Source organism: Mesoplodon bidens, assembly GCF_964165515.1.
Source record: "Mesoplodon bidens genome assembly, chromosome: 1".
Lineage (NCBI taxonomy): Eukaryota > Metazoa > Chordata > Mammalia > Artiodactyla > Ziphiidae > Mesoplodon > Mesoplodon bidens.
Genome location: NC_138176.1, coordinates 115,294,788 through 115,320,174, shown reverse-complemented (window position 1 = coordinate 115,320,174; position 25,387 = coordinate 115,294,788). Strand labels below are relative to the sequence as shown.

Sequence of the window (25,387 nt, the reverse complement as noted above, 5' to 3'; positions counted from 1 at the left end):
AATATATAAGCACTTTCCCATTCATTATTATTATCATGCTTTTTTTTTTTTTAATTTGGCCACGCTGTGCGGCATGCAGGATCTTAGTTCCCCCACCAGGGATAGAACCCATGCCCCTTGCAGTGGAAGCATGGAGTCTTGACCACTGGACTGCCAGAGAAGACCTCCCACTTATTATTAAATATTAACCCCATTTTTCAAGATGAGGAAACAACTAAGATGTTAAATCATCTTGTCTAAGGTCCTACAGCTAGTTAAATGGGATGCTAAAAGTTGAATCAAGAATGCAGAGAAGGAGGGGGCTTCCCTGGTGGCGCAGTGGTTGAAAGTCCGCCTGCCGATGCAGGGGACACGGGTTCGTGCCCCGGTCCAGGAAGATCCCACATGCCGCGGAGTGGCTGGGCCCGTGAGCCATGGCCGCTGAGCCTGTGCGTCCGGAGCCTGTGCTCCGCAACAGGAGAGGCCACAACAGTGAGAGGCCCACGTACCACAAAAAAAAAAAAAAGAAGAATGCAGAGGAGGGAAAAACAAAAACAAAAAACACTTGCCTTAGATTTCTGGGCTCTTTAGACTTGCAAGGGGCATGAAAAGACCATTTCCAATTAGTATTTTTTATTTTAAGGATATGAAAACAGAGGGGCTGGCCATTTGCCCAAGATCATATGGGAAGAATGATTTTCACAATAGGGTCTAGAACCCAGGGCTTCAGACATGATATTTGTTGCTTCTATTTCATGTTGGCTTCAAAAATGAATTAAGGAATTATGCTAAGTGAAGTCTTAGGGAATTTTCCATGATGCAAATGCATCTTTAGTGCATGGACTCTGTAACATCAATGCTGGCACAATAGGGACATTCCCATACTTTCTTCCTGGCTCTTGGTTTATTTCAGATAATCAAAGCAGTAGAATTTTTGTTTGACCTTGAATATCATTTTAAAGCCATCACATTCTTTCCACCAGTCCAAATCCAGAAAAAAAGAACGTTTAATATATACAGGGTTCTGACATCCTTTATTCTGATTCCTTGATCTTTTCAGTATAATTTAAACATTAAATCTTGCTGTTTGGCTCTATAGCATTCATAAATAATAAGCCATTGGTGTTGTAAATAAGCCATTGGTGTTGTACATCTGTATTACTCCTTCTAGTACCTCAAACATACATTCATTATATGCAAAACTGCCAATTTGCGGATAGGCTAGTATATACAGAAATTACCTCATTAACCACCTACCAACTTTATTCATTCTCAAAATGGTCTGTAAGGTAGAAATTTCCTCTGTTCATCAATATATAAAATTTAACTGTCAATTAACTGATCAGTTTAGGCTAAGCAGTTTGATTTTCACTGAATTCCCCAATCATTTCACAATGAATTTCCCGAAACAACATGTTGTTTAGATTACATACACATAAGCTCAAAAGATGTATATTAAATAATAATCTGAAATTTAACACTAAGTATTAAAAATCTCCTCACTGCTTGAAGTATTCCATGAATGTAGTACATATTTAAGAGTTTCATTCGTGGAAATATCCAGAGTGTTTCTAGGATAGCTTCCCTTTCTGATTCCAGAGAAAACTATGAGACTGATTATGCTGGTTTCCATCATCTTCATACTCTTTAGAATTTGTCTACCACTTTATAACTGTCTTTATCTTCACTCAAAATATGTAGTGTCCCAACCCAATTCCCTGACTGTTTGAATTGCTCCACTGCAGTGAGTCATAGTCCTAACTTCTTCCTTCCTTCAAAAATAGTTTACTTTTAATTAGGGTGATTCCCAATAACGTTATTTTCCCGGGTCTAATGCAAACCTAGGTCCCAGGTCTGTACCAACAGCAAGTTATACAGAATGTCACTAGTGACAGAATGGACAGATGTTATGATGGAGCCAGGAAGGTAGGTATTTGGGACAGTACAGACCCAACCTTATTTCACACCATGTTGACAGCTACTCTTCTGGATGAGCCATACACATCTGCCAAATAGTGCATATTTCAACTGAGGGTAAAAAGAATATTGTATTATAAGTATAGACTGATGGTTCTATATTCTGGTTTTTTCTTTCTTTTTTTAAAGGCAGCAAAATAAAATCAATAACGGAAAGTTATCCCTCTCTTTTTCCTTAGAGGTCTTTTCTGCCTAAAGCTATGCAGGTATTTTATTTTATTTTATTTTATTTTATTTTTTTTGCGGTACGCGGGCCTCTCACTGCTGTGGCCTCTCCCGCCGCAGAGCACAGGCTCCGGACGTGCAGGCCCAGCGGCCATGGCTCACGGGCCCAGCCGCTCCGCGGCATGTGGGATCCTCCCGGACCGGGGCACGAACCCACGTCCCCCGCATCGGCAGGCGGACTCTCAACCACTGTGCCACCAGGGAAGCCCTATGCAGGTATTTTAATTACAAAAATATTCTTCTGGTTTTCTGCCAAGGAAAGGAATTCCATGCAGTCTCAGCACCAGGAATTCAGTTTTGCTCACTGTCCTTTCAAGTGGCAGATACAGAATCAGAAGCATCCTTTCTGGATTTGATTAGAATCATTACAGGTGTAGAACACGAGGGCCCTGAGATAATCTTTACTTACAGCAGAGCTGACAAGCCTGAAAAAGCTCCAGTGTAATGAGACATTTACACAACACAAGATATATCCCAGAGCCTACTTTGTAAAACGCAGGTAACCTCCAGACAAAATAACTGTTCTTTCACCATCAGGCAAGATGTTATATGACTCTCTGCCTTGCTTTAAATTAAGCATATGATTAGTTCTTCAAATTACTGCTAACACTAAGCTCTTGCACATAAGAGTAAATTGAAAGTGGTTCTAGATGAGTATGGGATATAAGCGCAGAGGGGTCGTGTATTAGTTTCCTCGGGTTGCCATAGCAAAATACCACAGACATTTTCTTTATTCATTCATCTATCCATAGACACTTAGGTTGTTTCCATATCTTGGCTATTGTGAGTAATCCTGCAATTAACATGGGAGTGCAGAGATCTCCTTGAGATCCTAATTTCTATTCCTTCAGATCTATAGCCAGAAGTGGTTTTGCTGGAACATATGGTAGTTATAGTTTTAATTTTTTGAGGAACCTCCATACTGTTTTCCACAGCGGCTGCACCAATTTACATTCCCACCAACAGTGCACCAGGGTTCCCTTTTCTCCACACCCTCACCAACATTTGTTACCTTCAGGTTTTTTTGACTATAAATGTTCTTACAGGTGTGAGATGATATCTCGTGTTTTTGACTTGCCCTTCCCTGGTGATTAGTGATGGAGAGCACTTTACATATCTGTTCAGTTTCTTTGACCATTTTTTTTAATAACAAATTTAATCAGTTATACATATACATATGTTCCCATATCCCCTCCCTTTTACGTCTCCCTCCCACCCTCCCTATCCCACCCCTCCAGGCGGTCACAAAGCACCGAGCTGATCTCCCTGTGCTATGCGGCTGCTTCCCACTAGCTATCTACCTTACGTTTGGTAGTGTATATATGTCCATGCCGCTCTTTCACTTTGTCACAGCTTACCCTTCCCCCTCCCCATATCCTCAAGTCCATTCTCTAGTAGGTCTGTGTCTTTATTCCTATCTTACCCCTATGTTCTTCATGACATTTTTTTTCTTAAATTCCATATATATGTGTCAGCATACAGTATTTGTCTTTCTCTTTCTGACTTACTTCACTCTGTATGACAGACTCTAGGTCCATCCACCTCATTACAAATAGCTCAATTTCATTTCTTTTTATGGCTGAGTAATATTCCATTGTATATATGTGCCACATCTTCTTTACCCATTCATCTGATGATGGACACTTAGGTTGTTTCCATCTCTGGGCTATTGTAAATAGGGCTGCTATGAACATTTTGGTACATGTCTCTTTTTGAATTATGGTTTTCTCAGGGTATATGCCCAGTAGTGGGATTGCTGGGTCATATGGTAGCTCTATTTGTAGTTTTTTAAGGAACCTCCATACCGTTCTCCATAGTGGCTGTACCAATTCACATTCCCACCAGCAGTGCAAGAGTGTTCCTTTTTTTCCACACCCTCTCCAGCATTTATTGTTTCTAGATTTTTTGATGATGGCCATTCTGACTGGTGTGAGATGATATCTCATTGTAGTTTTGATTTGCATTTCTCTAATGAGCAAAGATGTTGAGCATCCTTTCATGTGTTTGTTGGCAGTCTGTATATCTTCTGTGGAGAAATGTCTATTTAGGTCTTCTGCCCATTTTTGGATTGGGTTGTTTGTTTTTTTGGTATTGAGCTGCATGAGCTGCTTATAAATTTTGGAGATTAATCCTTTGTCAGTTGCTTCATTTGCAAATATTTGCTCCCATTCTGAGGGTTGTCTTTTGGTCTTGTTTATGGTTTCCTTTGCTGTGCAAAAGCTTTTAAGTTTCATTAGGTCCCATGTGTTTATTTTTGTCTTTATTTCCATTTCTCTAGGAGGTGGGTCAAAAAGGATCTTGCTGTGATTTATGTCATAGAGTGTTCTGCCTATGTTTTCCTCTAAGAGTTTGATAGTGTCTGGCCTTACATTTAGGTCTTTAATCCATTTTGAGCTTATTTTTGTGTATGGTGTTAGGGAATGATCTAATCTCATACTTTTTCATGTCCCTATCCAGTTTTCCCAGCACCACTTATTGAAGAGACTGTCCTTTCTCCACTGTACATTCCTGCCTCCTTTATCAAAGATAAGGTGACCATATGACCGTGGGTTTATCTCTGGGCTTTCTATCCTGTTGCATTGATCTATCTTTCTGTTTTTGTGCCAGTACCATACTGTCTTGATGACTGTAGCTTTGTAGTATAGTCTGAAGTCAGGGAGCCTGATTCCTCCAGCTCCATTTTTCGTTCTCAAGATTGCTTTGGCTATTCGGGGTCTTTTGTGTTTCCATACAAATTGTGAAATTTTTTGCTCTAGTTCTGTGAAAAATGCCAGTGGTAGTTTGATAGGGATTGCATTGAATCTGTAGATTGCTTTGGGTAGTAGAGTCATTTTCACAATGTTGATTCTTCCAATCCAAGAACATGGTACATCTCTCCATCTATTTGTATCATCTTTAATTTCTTTCATCAGTGTCTTATAATTTTCTGCATACAGGTCTTTTGTCTCCTTAGGTAGGTTTATTCCTAGATATTTTATTCTTTTTGTTGCAATGGTAAATGGGAGTGTTTTCTTGATTTCACTTTCAGATTTTTCATCATTAGTATATAGAAATGCCAGAGATTTCTGTGCATTAATTTTGTATCCTGCTACTTTACCAAATTCATTGATTAGCTCTAGTAGTTTTCTGGTAGCATCCTTAGGATTCTCTATGTATAGTATCATGTCATCTGCAAACAGTGACAGCTTTACTTCTTCTTTTCCATTTTGGATTCCTTTTATTTCCTTTTCTTCTCTGATTGCTGTGGCTAAAACTTCCAAAACTAGGTTGAATAAGAGTGGTGAGAGTGGGCAACCTTGTCTTGTTCCTGATCTTAGTGGAAATGGTTTCAGTTTTTCACCATTGAGGACGATGCTGGCTGTGGGTTTGTCATATATGGCCTTTATTATGTTGAGGAAAGTTCCCTCTATGCCTACTTTCTGCAGGGTTTTTATCATAAATGGGTGTTGAATTTTGTCGAAAGCTTTCTCTGCATCTATTGAGATGATCATATGGTTTTTCCCTTCAATTTGTTAATATGGTGTATCACGTTGATTGATTTGCGTATATTGAAGAATCCTTGCATTCCTGGAATAAACCCCACTTGATCATGGTGTATGATCCTTTTAATGTGCTGTTGGATTCTGTTTGCTAGTATTTTGTTGAGGATTTTTGCATCTATGTTCATCAGTGATATTGGCCTGTAGTTTTCTTTCTTTGTGACATCCTTGTCTGGTTTTGGTATCAAGGTGATGGTGGCCTCGTAGAATGAGTTTGGGAGTGTTCCTCCCTCTGCTATATTTTGGAAGAGTTTGAGAAGGATAGGTGTTAGCTCTTCTCTAAATGCTTGATAGAATTCACCTGTGAAGCCATTTGGTCCTGGGCTTTTGTTTGTTGGAAGATTTTTTATCACAGTTTCAATTTCAGTGCTTGTGATTGGTCTGTTCATATTTTCTATTTCTTCCTGATTCAGTCTTGGCAGGTTGTGCATTTCTAAGAATTTGTCCATTTCTTCCAGGTTGTCCATTTTATTGGCATAGAGTTGCTTGTAGTAATCTCTCATGATCTTTTGTATTTCTGCAGTGTCAGTTGTTACTTCTCCTTTTTCATTTCTAATTCTATTGATTTGAGTCTTCTCCCTTTTTTTCTTGATGAGTCTGGCTAATGCTTTATCAATTTTGTTTATCTTCTCAAAGAACCAGCTTTTAGTTTTATTGATCTTTGCTATCGTTCCCTTCATTTCTTTTTCATTTATTTCTGATCTGATTTTTATGATTTCTTTCCTTCTGCTAACTTTGGGATGTTTTTGTTCTTCTTTCTCTAATTGCTTTAGGTGCAAGGTTAGGTTGTTTATTCGAGATGTTTCCTGTTTCTTAAGGTGGGATTGTATTGCTATAAACTTCCCTCTTAGAACTGCTTTTGCTGCATCCCATAGGTTTTGGGTCGTCGTGTCTCCATTGTCATTTGTTTCTAGGTATTTTTTAATTTCCCCTTTGATTTCTTCAGTGATCACTTTGTTATTAAGTAGTGTATTGTTTAGCCTCCATGTGTTTGCATTTTTTACAGCTCTTTTCCTGTAATTGATATCTAGTCTCATAGCATTGTGGTCGGAAAAGATACTTGATACAATTTCAATTTTCTTAAATTTACCAAGGCTTGATTTGTGACCCAAGATATGATCTATCCTGGAGAATGTTCCATGAGCACTTGAGAAAAATGTGTATTCTGTTGTTTTTGGATGGAATGTCCTATAAATATCAATTAAGTCCATCTTGTTTAATGTATCATTTAAAGCTTGTGTTTCCTTATTTATTTTCATTTTGGATGATCTGTCCATTGGTGAAAGTGGGGTGTTAAAGTCCCCTACTATGATTGTGTTACTGTCGATTTCTCCTTTTATGGCTGTTAGTATTTGCCTTATGTATTGAGGTGCTCCTATGTTGGGTGCATAAATATTTACAACTGTTATATCTTCTTCTTGGATCGATCCCTTGATCATTATGTAGTGTCCTTCTTTGTCTCTTCTAGTAGTCTTTATTTTAAAGTCTATTTTGTCTGATATGAGAATTGCTACTCCAGCTTTCTTTTGGTTTCCATTTGCATGGAATATCTTTTTCCATCCCCTTACTTTCAGTCTGTATGTGTCTCTAGGTCTGAAGTGGGTCTCTTGTAGACAGCATATATATGGGTCTTGTTTTTGTATCCATTCAGCCAATCTGTGTCTTTTGGTGGGAGCATTTAGTCCATTTACATTTAAGGTAATTATCGATATGTATGTTCCTATTCCCATTTTCTTAATTGTTTTGGGTTCGTTATTGTAGGTCTTTTCCTTCTGTTGTGTTTCTTGCCTAGAGAAGTTCCTTTAGCATTTGTTGTAAAGCTGGTTTGGTGGTGCTGAACTCTCTCAGCTTTTGCTTGTCTGTAAACGTTTTAATTTCTCCATCAAATCTGAATGAGATCCTTGCTGGGTAGAGTAATCTTGGTTGCAGGTTTTTCTCCTTCATCACTTTAATTATGTCCTGCCACTCCCTTCTGGCTTGTAGAGTTTCTGCTGAGAGATCAGCTGTTATCCTGATGGGGATTCCCTTGTGTGTTATTTGTTGTTTTTGCCTTGCTGCTTTTAATATGATTTCTTTGTGTTTAATTTTTGACAGTTTGATTAATATGTGTCTTGTCGTATTTCTCCTTGGATTTATTCTGTATGGGACTCTCTGTGCCTCCTGGACTTGATTAACTATTTCCTTTCCCTTATTAGGGAAGTTTTCAACTATAATCTCTTCAAATATTTTCTCAGTCCCTTTCTTTTTCTCTTCTTCTGGAACCCCTATAATTCGAATGTTGGTGCGTTTAATGTTGTCCCAGAGGTCTCTGAGACTGTCCTCTGTTCTTTTCATTCTTTTTTCTTTATTTTGCTCTGCAGCAGTTATTTCCACTATTTTATCTTCCACCTCACTTATCCGTTCTTCTGCCTCAGTTATTCTGCTATTGATCCCATCTAGAGTATTTTTTATTTCATGTATTGTGTGTTTAATCGATGCTTGATTCATCTTTAGTTCTTCTAGGTCCTTGTTAACTGTTTCTTGCATTTTGTCTATTCTGTTTCCAAGATTTTGGATCTGGGAAAAAGAATCTTGAATCATCTTTACCATCATTATTCTGAATTCTTTTTCAGGTAGACTGCCTATTTCCTCTTCATTTGTTAGGTCTGGTGGGTTTTTATCTTGCTCCTTCTCCTGCTGTGTGTTTTTCTGTCTTCTCATTTTGCTTATGTTACTGTGATTGGGGTCTCCTTTTTGCAGGCTGCAGGTTCGTAGTTCCCGTTGTTTTTGGTGTCTGTCCCCAGTGGCTAAGGTTGGTTTAGTGGGTTGTGTAGGCTTCCTGGTGGAGGGGACTAGTGCCTGTGTCTGGTGGGTGAGGCTGGATCTTGTCTTTCTGGTGGGCAGGTCCACGTCTGGTGGTGTGTTTTGGGGTGTCTGCGGACTTTTTATGATTTTAGGCCACCTCTCTTCTAATGGTGGCGTTGTGTTCCTGTCTTGCTAGTTGTTTGGCATAGGGTGTCCAGCACTGTAGCTTGCTGGTCGTTGAGTGAAGCTGGGTGCTGGTGTTGAGATGGAGATCTCTGGAAGATTTTCGCCGTTTGATATTATGTGGAGCTGGGAGGTCTCTTGTGGACCAGTGTCCTGAAGTTGGCTCTCCCACCTCAGAGGCACAGCACTGACTTCTGGCTCCTCAATTTGGGATGATTTGTTGTCCAATCATGTATTCCACAGATGCAGGGTACATCAAGTTGATTGTGGAGCTTTAATCCGCTGCTTCTGAGGCTGCTGGGATAGGTTTCCCTTTCTCTTCTTTGTTCTCACAGCTCCTGGGTCTCAGCTTTGGATTTGGCTCCGCCTCTGCGTGTAGGTCGCCGGAGGGCGTCTGTTCTTCGCTCGGACAGGACAGGGTTAAAGGAGCAGCCTCTTCAGGGGCTCTGGCTCACTCAGGCCGGGCGGGAGGGAGGGGCACGGAGTGCGGGGCGAGCCTGCAGCGGCAGAGGTCGGCGTGACGTTGCACCAGCCCGAGGCGCGCCGTGCGTTCTCCCAGGGAAGCCGCCCCTGGATCCCGGGACCCCGGCAGTGGCGGGCTGCACAGGCTCCCGGAAGGGCGGTGTGGACAGTGACCTGCGCTCGCACACAGGCTTCTTGGCAGCGGCAGCAGAAGCCCCAGCGTCCCACGCCCGTCACTGGGCTCCGCGCTTTCAGTCGTGACTCGCACCCATCTGTGGAGCCCCTTTAAGCAGTGCTCTTAATCCCCTCTCCTCGCTCACCAGGAAACCAAGAGGGAAGAAAAAGTCTCTTGCCTCTTCGGCAGCTCCAGAGTTTTCCCGGCCTCCCTCCCGGCTAGCTGTGGCTCATCAGCCCCCTTCCGGCTGAGTTCTCGCCGCCAGCCCCAGTCCTCTTCCTGCGCTCTGACCGAAGCCCGAGCCTCAGCTTCCAGCGCCGCCGGGGCGAGCAGACAAGCCTCTCGGCCTGGTGAGTGCCGCTCGGCACCGATCCTCTGTGCGGCAATCTCTCCGCTTTGCCCTACCCAGGTATGTGGGGAGTTTCTTGCCTTTTGGGAGGTCTGGGGTCTTCTGCCAGCGTTCAGTAGGTGTTCTGTAGGAGTTGTTCCACGTGTAGCTGCATTTCTGGTGTATCCGTGGGGAGGACGGTGATCTCCGCGTCTTACTCTTCCGCCATCTTACCCGGAAGTCTGACCATTTTTAAAATGGGTTATTTGTTTTTTGTTTGGTTCGTTTTGGTTTTGGTTTGTGCTACAGAGTTGCAGGAGTTTCTTATGTATTTTGGATTACCCTTTATGAGATATATGATTTGCAAATATTTTCTCCCATTCCATAGGTTGCCTTTTCGTTGTGTTCATGGTTTCCTTTGTTGTGCAGAAAGGTTTTAGTTTAATTCCACTTGTCCATTTTTCCTTTTGTTGACTTTTCTTGTGGTTGAAAAAATCACTGCCAAGGCCACTGTCAAACAGCTTCTCCCCTATATTCTCTTCTTCGGGTTTTACAGTTTCAAGTCTAATGTTTAAGTTTTTAATCCATTTTGAGTTGATTTTTGTGTATAGTCAAAAATCATGTTGTTCACAGTCACAAAAACATTTTCTGTGTGGTTCAAAATTAGATAAGGTGGGCTTCCCTGGTGGCGCAGTGGTTGAGAGTCCGCCTGCCGATGCAGGGGACGCGGGTTCGTGCCCCGGTCTGGGAAGATCCCACATGCCGCAGAGCGGCTGGGCCCGTGAGCCATGGCCGCTGAGCCTGTGCATCCGGAGCCTTGCTCCGCAACGGGAGAGGCCACAGCAGTGAGAAGCCCGTGTACCGCAAAAAAAAAAAAAAAAATTAGATAAGGGTCCAATTTCATTCTTTGCATATGAATATCCTATTATCCCAACGCCAGTTATGAAAGAGATGACACTATCCTCACTATGCATTTTTGTTATGCTTGTCAAAGATCAGTTGACCATATATGATACATTTCATAGTAAAGTTTACCTCTCAATAAAGTTCAGTGATTTTCTCTGTAAAAGTACTGTACACCTTCTGTTAAAGTGATAACTAGTGATTACTGAAAACACCTGATGTTACTGTAAATGGTATCTTCTATTTAATTTAGTTTTCCAGGTTTTCTGTTAGTATAGAAATGCTACCTTGCTAAATGCTCCAGTTATTCCTAGTAATGTCTGTAGATTCTATAGGGTTTTCTCTGCAAATGATTAAATTATCTGCAAATAATTATAGACTGTTGTTCCTCTTATTCCAATTCTTAACATTTCCAATTTCTTTTTCTTGTCTATTACAAGTTTGAAAACCAATTTAGGACGAGAGCCTTTTTAGCACAAGAATAAACTAAAGTACTAAAAGAGTTTATAAATGCTCTATATTTACATTCCTCTCACATCTATCTGTCTTTATATCTGTGTCATGCTTGATTTGGGATTTTTACCATCTTCATCATTTCTTCTTATTGCTACAGAGAATGTCAGCTCAGACATAAATATATTGGCTAGTAAAGCAATCAAAAGAACAATGTGGTAAGATATACAAAAATATATTTATTCTCTACTAGCCCTGTTCTTGTCCCCCACCTAACATGGTAAGAATCATCTCCACTGGGCTCCTGAGGAAGTATATCAAGGCATGCTCCATATAAAAATTATCATTTAAAAAAAAAGCTTCAGTCTCAAATTTGATATGGAATCATCTCTGGCTTTGATAAGATAAACTAGACTCTGGATCAATCAGAAGAACCCCTTTCAGGTTCTTGCTATGGGGCATCATATCTCAATTGGCTACCAGATCTCTGTGGGTAAACGTTAGAATGTCTTCTATGTTACGGGCAACTTGATTTGTGATAAAATTAACTCCTGATTAGTTAACTGTGTATGGACTGGGGGAATACATCTAAAGATTCCTGACGAAGAGAAATGCTTGAGGTAGACCAGTTCGCAAGCATTAATTCCTGTTCTCTACCTTTCTGAGTAGACAGACACTAAGGATGCCCTTTGATAGATTTGCGAGTCTGAAGACTCAGTTGAAACTAAAAATGTATTGGTCAATGTATTTGCTTCCATTGCTGTTGAACAAACTACCACAAACTTATCAGTTTAAAATAATGCCCATTTATTATCTCCTAGTTCTATAGGTCAGAAGTCCAGGTATGGCATGACTGGGGTTCTCTGCTTAGCGTCATGAGGATGAAATCAAGGTACTGGCTGGACTGTGTTCTCATCTGAGGCTCGGAATCCTCTTTCCAGCTCCCTGGTTGTTAAATGAATTCAGTTCTTTGTGGTTGTAGGACCGAGGTCTCCTTTTTCTTGCCAGCTATCAATCAGGGACTGTTCTCAGATTTCCACCGTGTGGCCCTCTCACACCACAACAGTTTGTTCCTTCCAGTCCAGGAGAAGATTTTACCTCACACTTTGGATCTCTCTGACTTCAAGAAGGAACCAATCTCTTTTAAGAGCTCACCTGATTAGGTCAGGCCCATATGGCTAATCTCCAGCTGATTAACTCAAAGTCAACTGGTTAGTAACCTAATCATGAGAGCTATACCCCGTCATATTCATATTCTGCCCACACTCAAGAAGAGAGGGTTATACATGGCATGTCCACCAGGGATCAGGACTCCTAAAGGTTGCAGTCTTAAAATTCTGCCTACAACAGAGGGTACTGCCAGCTCTTTTCTTGGGCTCTCCCCATTCTGGATCCTGAATGTTTGTCAGTACAATGGTAGGAAGAGATGAGGAAAAATTCACAGAAAACCTTACCAGGGACGGCATCTGCACTTGTCAGCACTATTCCTTTGTTGACATTACAGCCAGAGGACTCTTTGAAAAATGAAGATTCAATTAATCTTTTGTTTTACTTAGAGATATTCTGAAGAGATTTTTTTTTAAAAAAATCAAAAAGAAGGGAGAATCCTAAAAGAGGACCTGCCACATAGATGAAATAGCTTTTAAAGTCTGAAAACTCCACTCCAGCACTACACAATGCTCTTGATCTCAACCATGTAAGTTCTGGTCCTTTGAGGGGAGATGAGAGGCTAACAGATCTTTTTCTTCTACCAGAGACCTGTGTATCTCAGCAATTTGCTCTTTGTCCAGTTTACATATGAGCTTTAAGGTCAAGTCTGTGGTCACTGAGGGAAAGTGCAGTCCCTATATGGGAAAGAGATCTGTAGCTTTTTAGAAGAGCCCTGCCTGCATCTTTATGGAATAACCAGACCCTCACTGGAACTAACTGTATGGCTGTATTTCCACCTGGATTTAACTGGATGACCCCATCAGTCTTTCAAAGATTTTTGTGATTTTCCTTTTGATGTTATCTAGAAACAACTTATACTGGTCAAGACATCACTTCAGTTGTGTAAGCTGTACAAAAGGCAGAGACATCAAAATATGTTTAGCCATGTTGTCTACCAAGCTGATCATATAGGATCTGCAGAGTGTGCGTGCATGTATATGTATATATTTTATATATAGAAAATTTTCTATCCGCCTTACCACAGTTCTTTTGATTGCTTTACATATGACTGAGCTATCTCTGCAGCAACAAAAAGAAATTATGAAGATGTTAAAAAATACCAAATCAAACATGGCACAGACATAAAGACAAGCTAGATATAAGAACAATTTCAAAATACAGCACTTATGAAACCTCTTTAGTACTTAAGCAGCAACAGTATATTCCTAAATTAATGGTTTCTCGAACATGCTCCTTTGAGTCATAGATATCCCCAGGGCTCACTTTCAGTGGTGGTGGGTGAGTTAGGGAGCTCAACTCAGGGCCTCACATTGTAGTTTTACCCAGAGCAGTTCCACTGTATTTTTTAAGAAGCTATGTAAAGTTAATAGGGAAGAATAGGAAAAATTCCACTCCCAAAAAGCATTTGGAAGTCACAGGCATGCATAAACTCTGTAGTCCTTCTTATGGCAGAAAATGTGGATGATTAACTCCTAAAAAATTAATAGTTAATGGTCATGGCTAAATAAAATTTATCATCTGCCTTAGAGACCAAAAGGATACATCCCAACACATCCAACAATAATCCAACTGATGGGCCATAAAATTTTCAGACAGTTCATCAGAATGCTGTATTAACTCGATAACTGAGTTATCAGGATAAGTTTCAAGTCATTTTTTAAATTTTCAAAATTACGTGAAGTGTAAAGTCAAAAAACAAAGGTGTTTATATGACTGCGCCACTCAGACTCACCTCAGAGCCTAGCTCATCACTACAATGGTAATTGGTCTCTGTGACAGGGCTGTAGCATAAACATTATGTGCTTAAATAGTATGAACAGGCATTCTGCATTGTTTATAATTCTAACATCATTCTGTGAATCTACGTCACATAAATCAAACAAGTAAAACTCACATAGGCATTTCAAGAATTTAACTTCATGAGAAGAAACACATAACGTGCAAGCATTTTAAAATAACAACCAATTAAAAAAACCCACAAACCCAGGTCATATCCATAGTAGTAGACAGTATAGACAGATAACAGAAAAAAGTCCTTCTCCCACCTTCCCTGTGATATGCTGATACTGCTAAAAGCAATACTACAGGAGGGGAGATAGGTAATGGAAGATTAGAGGGTCCGTTTTGAAACCGAGCAGGACCCTTGGGGCTCCTGGGGCCGAAAGCCTTTCTGTGTCTTCCGTTTCTTGTTTGTAGGGAACAGACTCCAGCCTCCACGACCTTCCTTGAGTTCCAAAGGGCAGATTTGAACAGTTGCTAATCAGGGAAGGGAGGGGATGCAGAAACAAGGGAGGAACAGCCAAGAAACAATAGTGCAGCCTTGGGACAGGATCCTGGTTCCACCTCAAGGGATACATATAACAGTATCTTTAAGCTCTTTATAGAACTAAACCCCCGAAAAAGGGAAGATGTCAGCATTCTTCATTCCAGATTAAAGGAACCAGAGAAGCTCTTCAAGAAGACCACCTCAGGCCAGATTAAAGGAACCACAGAAACTCATCAGATTACCTGAGACCAGATTAAAGGACTGCAGGCCCTGCACACACCCTAATCTTATCAGCAACCCTGTCCTTGAACCAATGCTATAAAACTCCTCACCAAATCCTCCCAGGTTGGGGCACACAGTTTTTGAGAGCAGGAGCCCACTGTGTCCCCCTTTGCCTGGCAAAGCACTAAAGTTATTCTTTTCTACTTTACCCAAAACTCTGCTCTGAGATTTGATTTGGCACCAGTACACAGAGGCTGCGTTCTCAGCATCAGTTTCACCCGCCAGCCGGCGATGCAGGTATGCAAAATAGAAATTAAGTTATAAAAATGCAAAATTCCTATTATTTTCACAAACCTGTGTTTGAGAAATGATGGTCATACCTGCTCAAAAGCTTGTTGAATGAATAACTACAGAACTTAATGCAAATAATGAGCTGGCCAACTGTTTGAGGACTGGCAACAAGTTTACAGAATATTAAAAGTATTTATTGGGGTATATCTTAAAACCCAAGACTATATATACATATATATTCAAGTAATAGGATATATTCAAAGCCATTTTGAAAAAAACTGTTAGCTCATTTTGAAATGAGATATTTATAAAATATTTTGTTAGATATTATCTTGTTTATATGCTCTAGATGAACACTTCCAGTGATGATGTAAATGTTCTCTAGCTCTGCTGTCCAGTAGGGCACCATTAGCCATAGGACCCTACTGAGCACTTGAAATGTAGCAAGTGCCACTAAGAAACTCAATTTTTTAATCTATTTCACTTAAATTAATGTAAATTCAAATAACCCCATGTGGCCAGTCTACTGGAGGTACAGCTCTAAGAACACCTACCTTCCCATTTGCTTCATAAAGGGCTTTTGTCCTTTTCTTATGACCCTGTTCAAGGTCATCTCAGAGCCCCAAAGGCAGAGGTATTTTTTCCCTGCATGGTGCTTCCATAGAACTTTCTGCATTTCTCTATTTTAGAACTTATTCACTGAATAGAAATTACACAAGTGAGAACGTCCCCTGGTATTCTGTCATCTGCATAAAGATAGGACAGCTTTGTCCTCTCAGCATCCAGCAGAGGGCCTGATACTTGGTAGGTTCTCATTACATTTTTTTTTTTTTTGAAATGAATGAACAGAGAGAAGCCATAAGCAGTTGATTAAACAGGGAAGTTCTAAACGAACATTTAATATTTGTGGAAAACTGTCCTTTTGCCTGCCATTTATTTTCTTATTCACACTCATAAAAGCCATTTCTGCCTTATGGGAATCCTAGCTAAGTAGCAGAGAGAGAGTTTCTGCTAAAGTAATTTCAAGGGTATTGAACCAAATAAGCCACATGGCAACCTTGTGATCTACAGCTGCAACTCATCTGCTGGCTCACCCTCAAACCAAGATGGCTGGTCAAGAGGCATCAGAACAAAGAGCTTTACTGTGCCCCAAACCTGAAAATGACACGAGATGCAGTACACTTACCATCACCAACATCAAAGTCCTTGAAAGCCAACTCTGAACCCGAATCATCAAGAAGGATTTCGCCGTTCAGTGTGAACATCATGGTATGTTCTGTCATGTCAACCATACACCCCACAACATCGCCTGCTTGCCAAGAGCGTCCATAGTGCTCATTGCCCTGGTGCCACCGCTGGGCCTAGGGACAGAAGAGTCATTGTCACAGAGAAAGCCAGAAGAACAGCACCAACCTACCCCTAATCGGCATGACTCACAGTAGCCTTTGTATTAACACAGCGGGAGGAAGGAGTATAGTCAGCACATCTGTCTAAAGAAATGCACAAAGCAATGTGGAGGTGCCCGGGGATGCTGAACCCCTGATATTAACATTGTATGTTATTGAATCTTGAGAAAAACCCAAATGCTATTTCATGATTTTCAGAGTCTAATATTTAAAAAATCTAACCCCACATCTTTTCTATTAAAAGAAAAACTGTCTCTTTAGAAATTTATTTTTTCTCACTACAATGAATGCTTCCCAGGATATGGGTTGTTTTTGTCTACTCCCCCAAATACAGAGAAGTATGAGCAGAGACTCAACTGGGAACTGATCAGAGAAAATGACATTCTAGTTTTCATCTATTTCAAAATAAAATCCCATTCCTTGGAAGCAAAGGCACTCATACTTCAGCAAAATAGAAATCTAGAAGCATTTCAGTACATACTAAAATCAAAAAAGGTTCATATCAAACTTAAATATATTCTCAAGATATTTACTGAAATAGTAAGCCAAAAATTGAATATATATGTCAACACTGCCTTATATAACACACGTGAAATCTCATAAATACCTGTGAAACATAGGATAAATGTCACTTTTTAATCTATAAGTATGTTCCACTGATTTACAGATATAAAATTAGTTATATTAAATATTTTGTCAGATAAATCTTTAAATTTTTCCCTAAAGTATCACCTTCACTGTGAACTGACATATAACGGGATATAGTCACTAATGCAAAACAATGATTTGATTCTTCTAAAGCATAACACATTGTACTTTTAAAAAATTTTAACTAAATGAGGTATCAAAAGGTGTTAAATTTTTCCATCTGAAATAAAAAACAGGATTCAGGAATTGTAATATTTCAGAACACAGTGGGTCAGTTGTCCTAGAAGACACAACACTAATTTATAGCCTAGAAATGCTTTCCCACACATACACCTGGGTACCCAGGCATCAAATCTCTTCATGATTATTTATTCTAATTTTCTTTTTTTAATTAGAAAATACTTTTTTCCTTCAAAAGGAATACAAATTCACTGAAGAAAATTAGGAAATAAAAATAGGATAAAAAAATAAAATGTCAATAATTTCATCCCCCCCAAAAGACTATTATTATTCTACTATGGCTGTGCCATATATACATTTAAAAAAAAATTTTTATTCTTTTTTAAGTTTTTGTCTTGATATTCCTAATAATGTGTTTACTTTTTATAATTTTTGAAATTTATTTATTTATTTATTTTTAATTTTTTATTTTTTGCAGTACGCGGGCCTCTCACTGTTGTGGCCTCTCCCATTGAGGAGCACAGGCTCTGGACGCACAGCCTCAACGGCCATGGCTCACGGGCCCAGCCACTCCGCGGCATGTGGGATCCTCCCAGACCGGGGCATGAACCTGTGTCCCCTGCATCGGCAGGCGGACTCTTAACCACTGCGCCACCAGGGAAGCCCTGAAATTTATTTTATTTATTTTTATATACAGGTTCTTATTAGTCATCCATTTTATACATTAGTGTATATATGTCAATCCCCATCTCCCAATTCAACATACCACCACCTCCTCCTGCCACGTACCCACCTTGGTGTCCATACATGTGTTCCCCACATCTGTGTCTCTATTTCTGCCCTGAAAACGAGTTCATCTGTACCATTTTTCTAGGTCTACATATATGCGTTAATATACGATATTTGTTTTTCTCTTTCTGACTTACTTCACTCTGTATCACAGTCTCTAGATCCACCCACATCTCTACAAATGACCCAATTTCCTTCCTTTCTATGGCTGAGTAATATTCCACTGTATATATGTGCCACATCTTCCTTATCCATTCGTCTGTCGATGGGCATTTAGGTTGCTTCCATGATCTGGCTATTGTAAATAGTGCTGCAATGAACATTGGGGTGCATGTGTCATTTTGAATGATGATTTTCTCTGGGTATATGCCCAGAAGTGGGATTGCTGGGTCATATGGTAATTCTTAGTTTTTTAAGGAACCTCCATACTGTTATTCATAGTGGCTGTATCAATTTACATTCCCACCAACAGTGCAAGAGTGTTCCCTTTTCTCCACACCCTCTCCAGCATTTGTTATTTGTAGATTTTCTAATGATGCCCATTCTAACTGGTTTGAGGTGATACCTCATTGTATTTCTGATTTGCATTTTGCTAATAATTAGTGATGTTGAGCAGTTTTTCATGTGCTTCTTGGCCATCTGTCTTCTTTGGAGAAATGTCTATTTAGATCTTCTATTTTTTGATTGGGTTGTTTTTTTAATATTGAGCTGCATGAGCTGTTCATATATTTTGGAAATTAATCCTTTGTCCACTGATTCGTTTGCCAATATTTTCTCCCATTCTGAGGGTTGTCTTTTCATCTTGTTTATGGTTTCCTTTGCTGTGCAAAAGCTTTGATGTTTCATTAGGTCCCAATTGTATATTTTTGTTTTTATTTCCATTTCTCTAGGAGGTGGGTCAAAAAAGACCTTGCTGTGATTTATGGCAAAGAGTTTTCTTCTATGCTTTCCTCTAAGAGTTTTATAGTGTCTGGTCTTACATTTAGGTCTCTAATCCGTTCTGAGTTTATTTTTGTGTATGGTGTTAGGAAGTGTTCTAATTTCATTCTTTTATATGTAGCTGTCCAGTTTTCCCAGCACCACTTATTGAAGAGACTGTCTTTTCTCCATTGTATATCCTTGCCTCCTTTGTCATAGATGAGTGGATCATAGGTGCAAGGGTTTATCTCTGGGCTTTCTATCCTGTTCCATTGATCTATATTTCTGTTTTTGTGCCAGTACCATATTGTCTTGATTACTGTAGCTTTGTAGTATAGTCTGAAGTCAGAGAGTCTGATTCCACCAGCTCCATTTTTTCCCCTCAAGACTGCTTTGGCTAATTGGAGTCTTTTGTGTCTCCATACAAATTTTAAGACTTTTTGTTCTAGTTCTGTAAAAAATGCCATTGGTAATTTGATAGGGATTGCACTGAATCTGTAGATGCTTTGGGTAGTATAATCATTTTCACAATATTGATTCTTCCAATCCAAGAACATGGTATATCTCTCCATCTGTTGGTATCACCTTTAATTTCTTTCATCACTGTCTTATAGTTTTCTGCATACAGGTTTTTGTCTCCTTAGGTAGGTTTATTCCTAGGTATTTTATTCTTTTTATTGCAGTGGTAAATGGGAATGTTTCCTTAATTTCTCTTTCAGATTTTTCATCATTAGTGTATAGGAATGCAAGAGATTTCTGTGCATTAATTTCGTATCCTGCAACTTTACCAAATTCATTGATGAGCTTTAGTAGTTTTCTGGTGGAATCTTTAGGATTCTCTACGTATAATATCATGTCATCTGCAAACAGTGACAGCTTTACTTCTTCTTTTCCAATACGTATTCCTTTTATTTCTTTTTCTTCTCTGATTGCCGTGGCTAGGACTTGCAAAACTACGTTGACTAATAATGGCCAGAGTGGACATGCTTATCTTGTTCCTGATCTTAGTGGAAATGCTTTCAGTTTTTCACAATTGAGAATGATGTTTGTTGTGGGTTTGTCATATATAGCCTTTATTATGTTGAGGTAGGTTCCCTCTACGCCCACTTTCTGGAGAGTTTTTATCATGAATTGGTGTTCAATTTTGTCAAAAGCTTTTTCTGCATCTCTTGAGATGATCATATGGGTTTTCTTCTTCAGTTTGTTAATATGGTGTATCACATTAATTGATTTGCATATATTGAAGTATCCTTGCATCCCTGGGATAAATCCCACTTCTTCATGGTGTATGATCCTTTTGGTGTGCTGTTGGATTCTGTTTGCTAGTATTTTGTTGAGGAATTTTGCATCTATATTCATCAGTGATATTGGTCTGTAATTTCTTTTTCTGTAATATCTTTGTCTGCTTTTCGTATCAGGGTGATGGTGGCCTCATAGAATGAGTTCGGGAGTATTCCTTCCTCTGCAATTTTTTCGAAGACTTTGAGAAGGACAGGTGTTAGCTCTTCTCTAAATGTCTGATAGAATTCGCCTGTGAAGCCATCTGGTTCTGACCTTGTTTGTTTGTTGGAAGATTTTTTTTTTTTTTTTTTTTTTTTTTTTTGCGGTATGTGGGCCTCTCACTGTTGTGGCCTCTCCCGTTGCGGAGCACAGGCTCCGGATGCGCAGGCTCAGCGGCCATGGCTCACGGGTCTGGCCACTCTGCGGCATGTGGGATCTTCCCGGACCGGGGCATGAACCCGTGTCCCCTGCATTGGCAGGTGGACTCTCAACCACTGTGCCACCAGGGAAGCCCTGTTGGAAGATTTTTAATCACAGTTTCAACTTCAGTACTTACGATTGGTCTCTTCATATTTTCTACTTCTTCCTGGTTCAGTCTTGGAAGGTTATACATTTCTAAGAATTTGTCCATTTCTTCCAGGTTGTCTATTTTATTGGCATAGAGTTGCTTGTAAGTAGTCTCTTAGGATGCTTTGTATTTCTGTGGTGTATGTTGTAACTTCTCCTTTTTCATTTCTAATTTTATTGATTTGAGTCCTCTCCCTCTTTTTCTTGATGAGTGGATAATGGTTTATCAATTGTGTTTATCTTCTCAAAGAACCAGCTTTTAGTTTTATTGATCTTTGCTACTGTTTTCTTTGTTTCTATTTCATTTATTTCTGCTGTGATATTTATGATTTCTTTCCTTCTACTAACTTGGCATTTTGTTTGTCCTTCTTTCTCTAGTTCCTTTAGGTGTAAGGTTAGATTTCTTATTTGAAATTTTTCTTGTTTATTGAGGTAGGCTTGTATTGCTATAAACTTCCCTCTTAGAACTGCTTTTGCTGCATCCCATAGGTTTTGGATCATTGTGTTTTCACTGTAATTTGTCTCTAGGTATTTTCTGATTTCCTCTTTAATTTCTTCAGTGATCTCTTGGATATTTAGTAACATATTATTTAGCCTCCATGTATTTTGTGTTTTTTACGTTTTTTCCCCTGTAATTCATTTCTAATCTCATGGTGTTGTGGTCAGAAAAGATGCGTGATATGATTTCAATTTTCTTAAATTTACTGAGGCTTGATTTGTGACCCAAGATGTGATCTATCCTACAGAATGTTCCGTGTGCACTTGAGAAGAAAGTGTAATCTGCTGTTTTTGAATGGAATGTCCTATAAATATCAATTAAATCTATCTGGTCTACTGTATCATTTAAAGCTTGTGTTTCCTTATTAATTTTCTGTTTGGAAGATCTGTCCATTGGTGTAAGTGAGGTGTTAAAGTCCCCCAATATTAGTGTGTGACTGTCAATTTCCTCTTTTATAGCTGTTAGCAGTTGCCTTATGTATTGAGGTGCTCCTATGTTGGGTGCATATATATTTATAATTGTTATATCTTCTTGGATTGATCCCTTGATTATTATGTAGTGTCCTTTGTCTCTTGTAACATTCTTTATCTTAAAGTCTATTTTATCTGATATGAGTATTGCTACTCCAGCTTTCTTTTGATTTCCATTTGCATGGAATATCTTTTCCATACCCTCCCTTTCAGTCTGTATGTGTCCCTAGGTCTGAAATGTGTCTCTTGTAGACAGCATATATATGGGTCCTGTTTCTGTATCCATTCAGCGAGCCTGTGTCTTTTGGTTAGAGCACTTAATCCATTCATGTTTAAGGTAATTATCAATATGTATGTTCCTATTACCATCTTCTTAATTGTTATGGGTTTGTTTTTGTTGTTTGTTTGTTTTGTTGTGTTCTCTTGTGTTTCCCACTTAGAGAAGTTCCTTTAGCATTTGTTGTAGAGCTGGTTTGGTGGTGCTGAATTCTCTTAGCTTTTGCTTGTCTGTAAAGCTTTTGATTTCTCCGTTGAATCTGAATGAGATCCTTGCCGGGTAATCTTGGTTGTAGGTTTTTCCCTTCCATCACTTTAAATATATCATGCCACTTCCTTCTGGCTTGTAGAGTTTCTGCTGAGGAATCAGCTGTTAACCTTATGGGAGTTCCCTTGTACGTTATCTGTCGTTTTTCCCTTGTTGCTTTCAATAATTTTTCTTTGTCTTTAATTTTTGTCAGTTTGATTACTATGTGTCTTGGCATGTTTCTCCTTGGGTTTATACTGTATGGGACTCTCTGTGCTTTCTGGACTTGGGTGGCTATTTCCTTTCCCATGTTAGGGAAGTTTTTGACTATAATCTCTTAAAATATTTTCTCAGGTCCTTTCTCTGTCTCTTCTCCTTCTGGGACCCCTATAATGCAAATGTTGTTGCGTTTAATGTTATCCCAAAGGTCTCTTAGGCTGTCTTCATTTCTTTTCATTCTTTTTTCTTTATTCTGTTCCATGGCAGTGAATTCCACCTTTCCGTCTTCCAGGTCACTTATCCATTCTTCTGCCTCAGTTTTTCTGCTATTGACTCCTTCTAGTGTAGTTTTCATTTCAGTTATTGTATTGTTCATCTCTGTTTGTTCTTTAATTCTTCTAGGTGTTTATTCTTTAATTCTTCTAGGTTTTTGTTAAACATTTATTGCATCTTCTCGATCTTTGCCTCCATTCTTTTTCCGAGGTCCTGGATCATCTTCACTATCATTATTCTGAATTATTTTTCTGGAATGTTGCCTATCTCCACTTCATTTAGTTGTTTTTCTGGGGTTTTATCTTGTTCTTTCATCTACTACATAGCCCATTGCCTTTTCATCTTGTGTATCTTTCTGTGAATGTGTTTTTTGTTCCATAGGCGGCAGGACTGTAGTTCTTCTTGCTTCTGCTGTCTGCCCTCTGGTGGATGAGGCTATCTAAGATGTTTGCGCAAGTTTTCTGATGGGAGGGACTGGTGGGGGGTAGATCTAGGTGTTGCTCTGGTGGGCAGAGCTCAGTAAAACTTTAATCTGCTTGTCTGCTGATGGGTGTGGCTGGGTTCCCTCCCTGTTGGTTGTTTGGCCTGAGACAACCCAACACTGGAGCCTACCCGGCTCTTTGGTGGGGCTAATGGTGAACTCTGGGAGGGCTCATGCCAAGGAGTACTTCCCAGAACTTCTTCCGCCAGTGTCCTTGTCCTCATGGTGAGGCACAGCCACCCCCCACCTCTGCAGGAGACCCTCCAACACTAGGAGGTAGGTCTGGTTCAGTCTCCTGTGGGGTTACTGCTCCTTCCTCTGGGTCCCAACACTACTTTGTTTGTACCCTCCAAGAGTGGAGTCCCTGTTTCCCCCAGTCCTGCCAAAGTCCTGCAATCCAATGTTGCTAGCCTTCAAAGTCTGATTCTCTAGGAATTCTTCCTCCCGCTTCCAGATCCCCAGGTTGGGAAGCCTGATGTGGGGCTCAGAACCTTCACTCCAGTGGGTGGACTTCTGTGGTATAAGTGTTCTCCAGTTTGTGAGTCACCCACCCTGTAGTTATGGGATTTGATTTTATTGTGATTGCGCCCCTCCTACCATCTCTCACTGTGGCTTCTCCTTTGTCTCTGGATGTGGGGTATCTTTTTTGGTGAGTTCCACTGTCTTCCTGTCGATGACCGTTCAGCAGTTAGTTGTGATTCCGGTGTTCTCGCAAGAGTGAGTGAGCGCACATCCTTCTACTTCACCATCTTGAACCAATCTCTCCATATTTTGTATTTTTAATTTTAAAATATATTATGCAGCTAAAATTATCATTAAACACTTATATAATGTATAAATAAACAATAAAAGAAGCAATTGAGGGGAATTCCCTGGCGGTCCAGTGGTTTGGACTCTGCACTTTCACTGCCGTGGGCCCAGTTCAATCCCTGGTCGGGGAACTAGGATCCCACAAGCCACGAGGCCTCACCAAATTAAAAAAAAAAAAAAAAAAAAGCAACTGACCCGCTTCCACCAAACTTAAAACATAAAAATTACCAATAATGTTGAAAATGAAAACTCTTGGTGATTGCAAACAACAAACAGCATTCTTATGGCTATTAAATGTTTATACCTATCATTAATTATTGCTTGAGGATAAATTCCTTCTATGCAATTTCTCTGTCAAAGTGAATATATTTTAAATTAGCATATGGATTTTTAGCATTTTTGATAGACAAGGATGATTCATCTTTTTGATATGATACAGCATCAATATTTTACTTCTTGAATTTTGAATAATCTTGACTATTCACAGGGTGAGGGAAAACGTTTTGAGACTACAAGGACAAAAGTTTTCCTAGGAACTATTTTCTGAAGGTTGAGCTCAGGAAAGTACTAATATTACTGTACCACCAAAAGGAATACCAGAGGAAATCAAGCCAGGCAGCATGGGAGCCCACAGTGTGTGGATGCCTGGTGCACAGCAGCCTACAAAACCAGGAGCCTACAAACTCCAGTGTCTGGTGCCCAGCAAAGCACACTCACCTTGAAGCCATCGAAAGCAAAGGCACATTCATCCGAGCCAAGCTCCTGATCGGGTTGACAGCCTGGCCTGCTCCAGCCAACTCTCATGTCTCCAGCAGTGACAGCCTCAAATTCAAAATACCACCTTCCTGCCTTCACAGCATAAGTTTTCTCAGCGCGGAAGATTCGGAACCTTTCTCCTGTGCCGCTGCACACTTCAGCTCTGGCAGCTGTGAATGGAAAGAGATTCTGGTGATCGTTGCATGGGGAATTGAAAGAGGGCAGATACCACGTAACCTACAGGGATGATGCTAATGATACCTTCTATTCTTATCTTGGTTCATATGTGACAAAGTGTTTTCATATCAGATAGAACCAGCTGGGTGAAGTGGAAAGTACATGGCCTCCCTTGGGAGATGCTGGTTGTTAACTTTCACTAATGCTGTAGGGCAGATGATGTAAAAAAAAAAAAAATTTTTTTTTTTCCTGTGGAAAAAAGCCTAACAGCCACTTGGTGGTTTGGTAGTGGAAGATGAGATGAACTTGAGGGCAAGAATGGGAAGAAGACAATAAAAGAGGTTTAAACTGTTCTGCATAGGAAATAAATAGACATTTATGGGTAGGAGAGAAGAGAGAAGAAGCACCCAGGAAGTGAGGAGGAGAGAAAGAA

General features: G+C 39.8%; 1 protein-coding gene across 2 annotated transcripts in view; it reads right to left on the bottom strand.

Moving 5' to 3' along the window:
• The window catches only part of RYR2 (ryanodine receptor 2), a 725,859-nt gene that overhangs the window by 246,990 nt on the left and 453,482 nt on the right, over positions 1–25,387 (bottom strand). For both annotated transcript variants that reach the window (XM_081249359.1, XM_081249358.1), the window contains exons 28-29: positions 24,739–24,947; positions 16,144–16,318 (exon numbers count right to left, since the gene is read on the bottom strand). In XM_081249359.1, the coding sequence (XP_081105485.1) occupies positions 16,144–16,318; positions 24,739–24,947 (384 nt within the window). The remainder of the gene's footprint in view (positions 1–16,143; positions 16,319–24,738; positions 24,948–25,387) is intronic.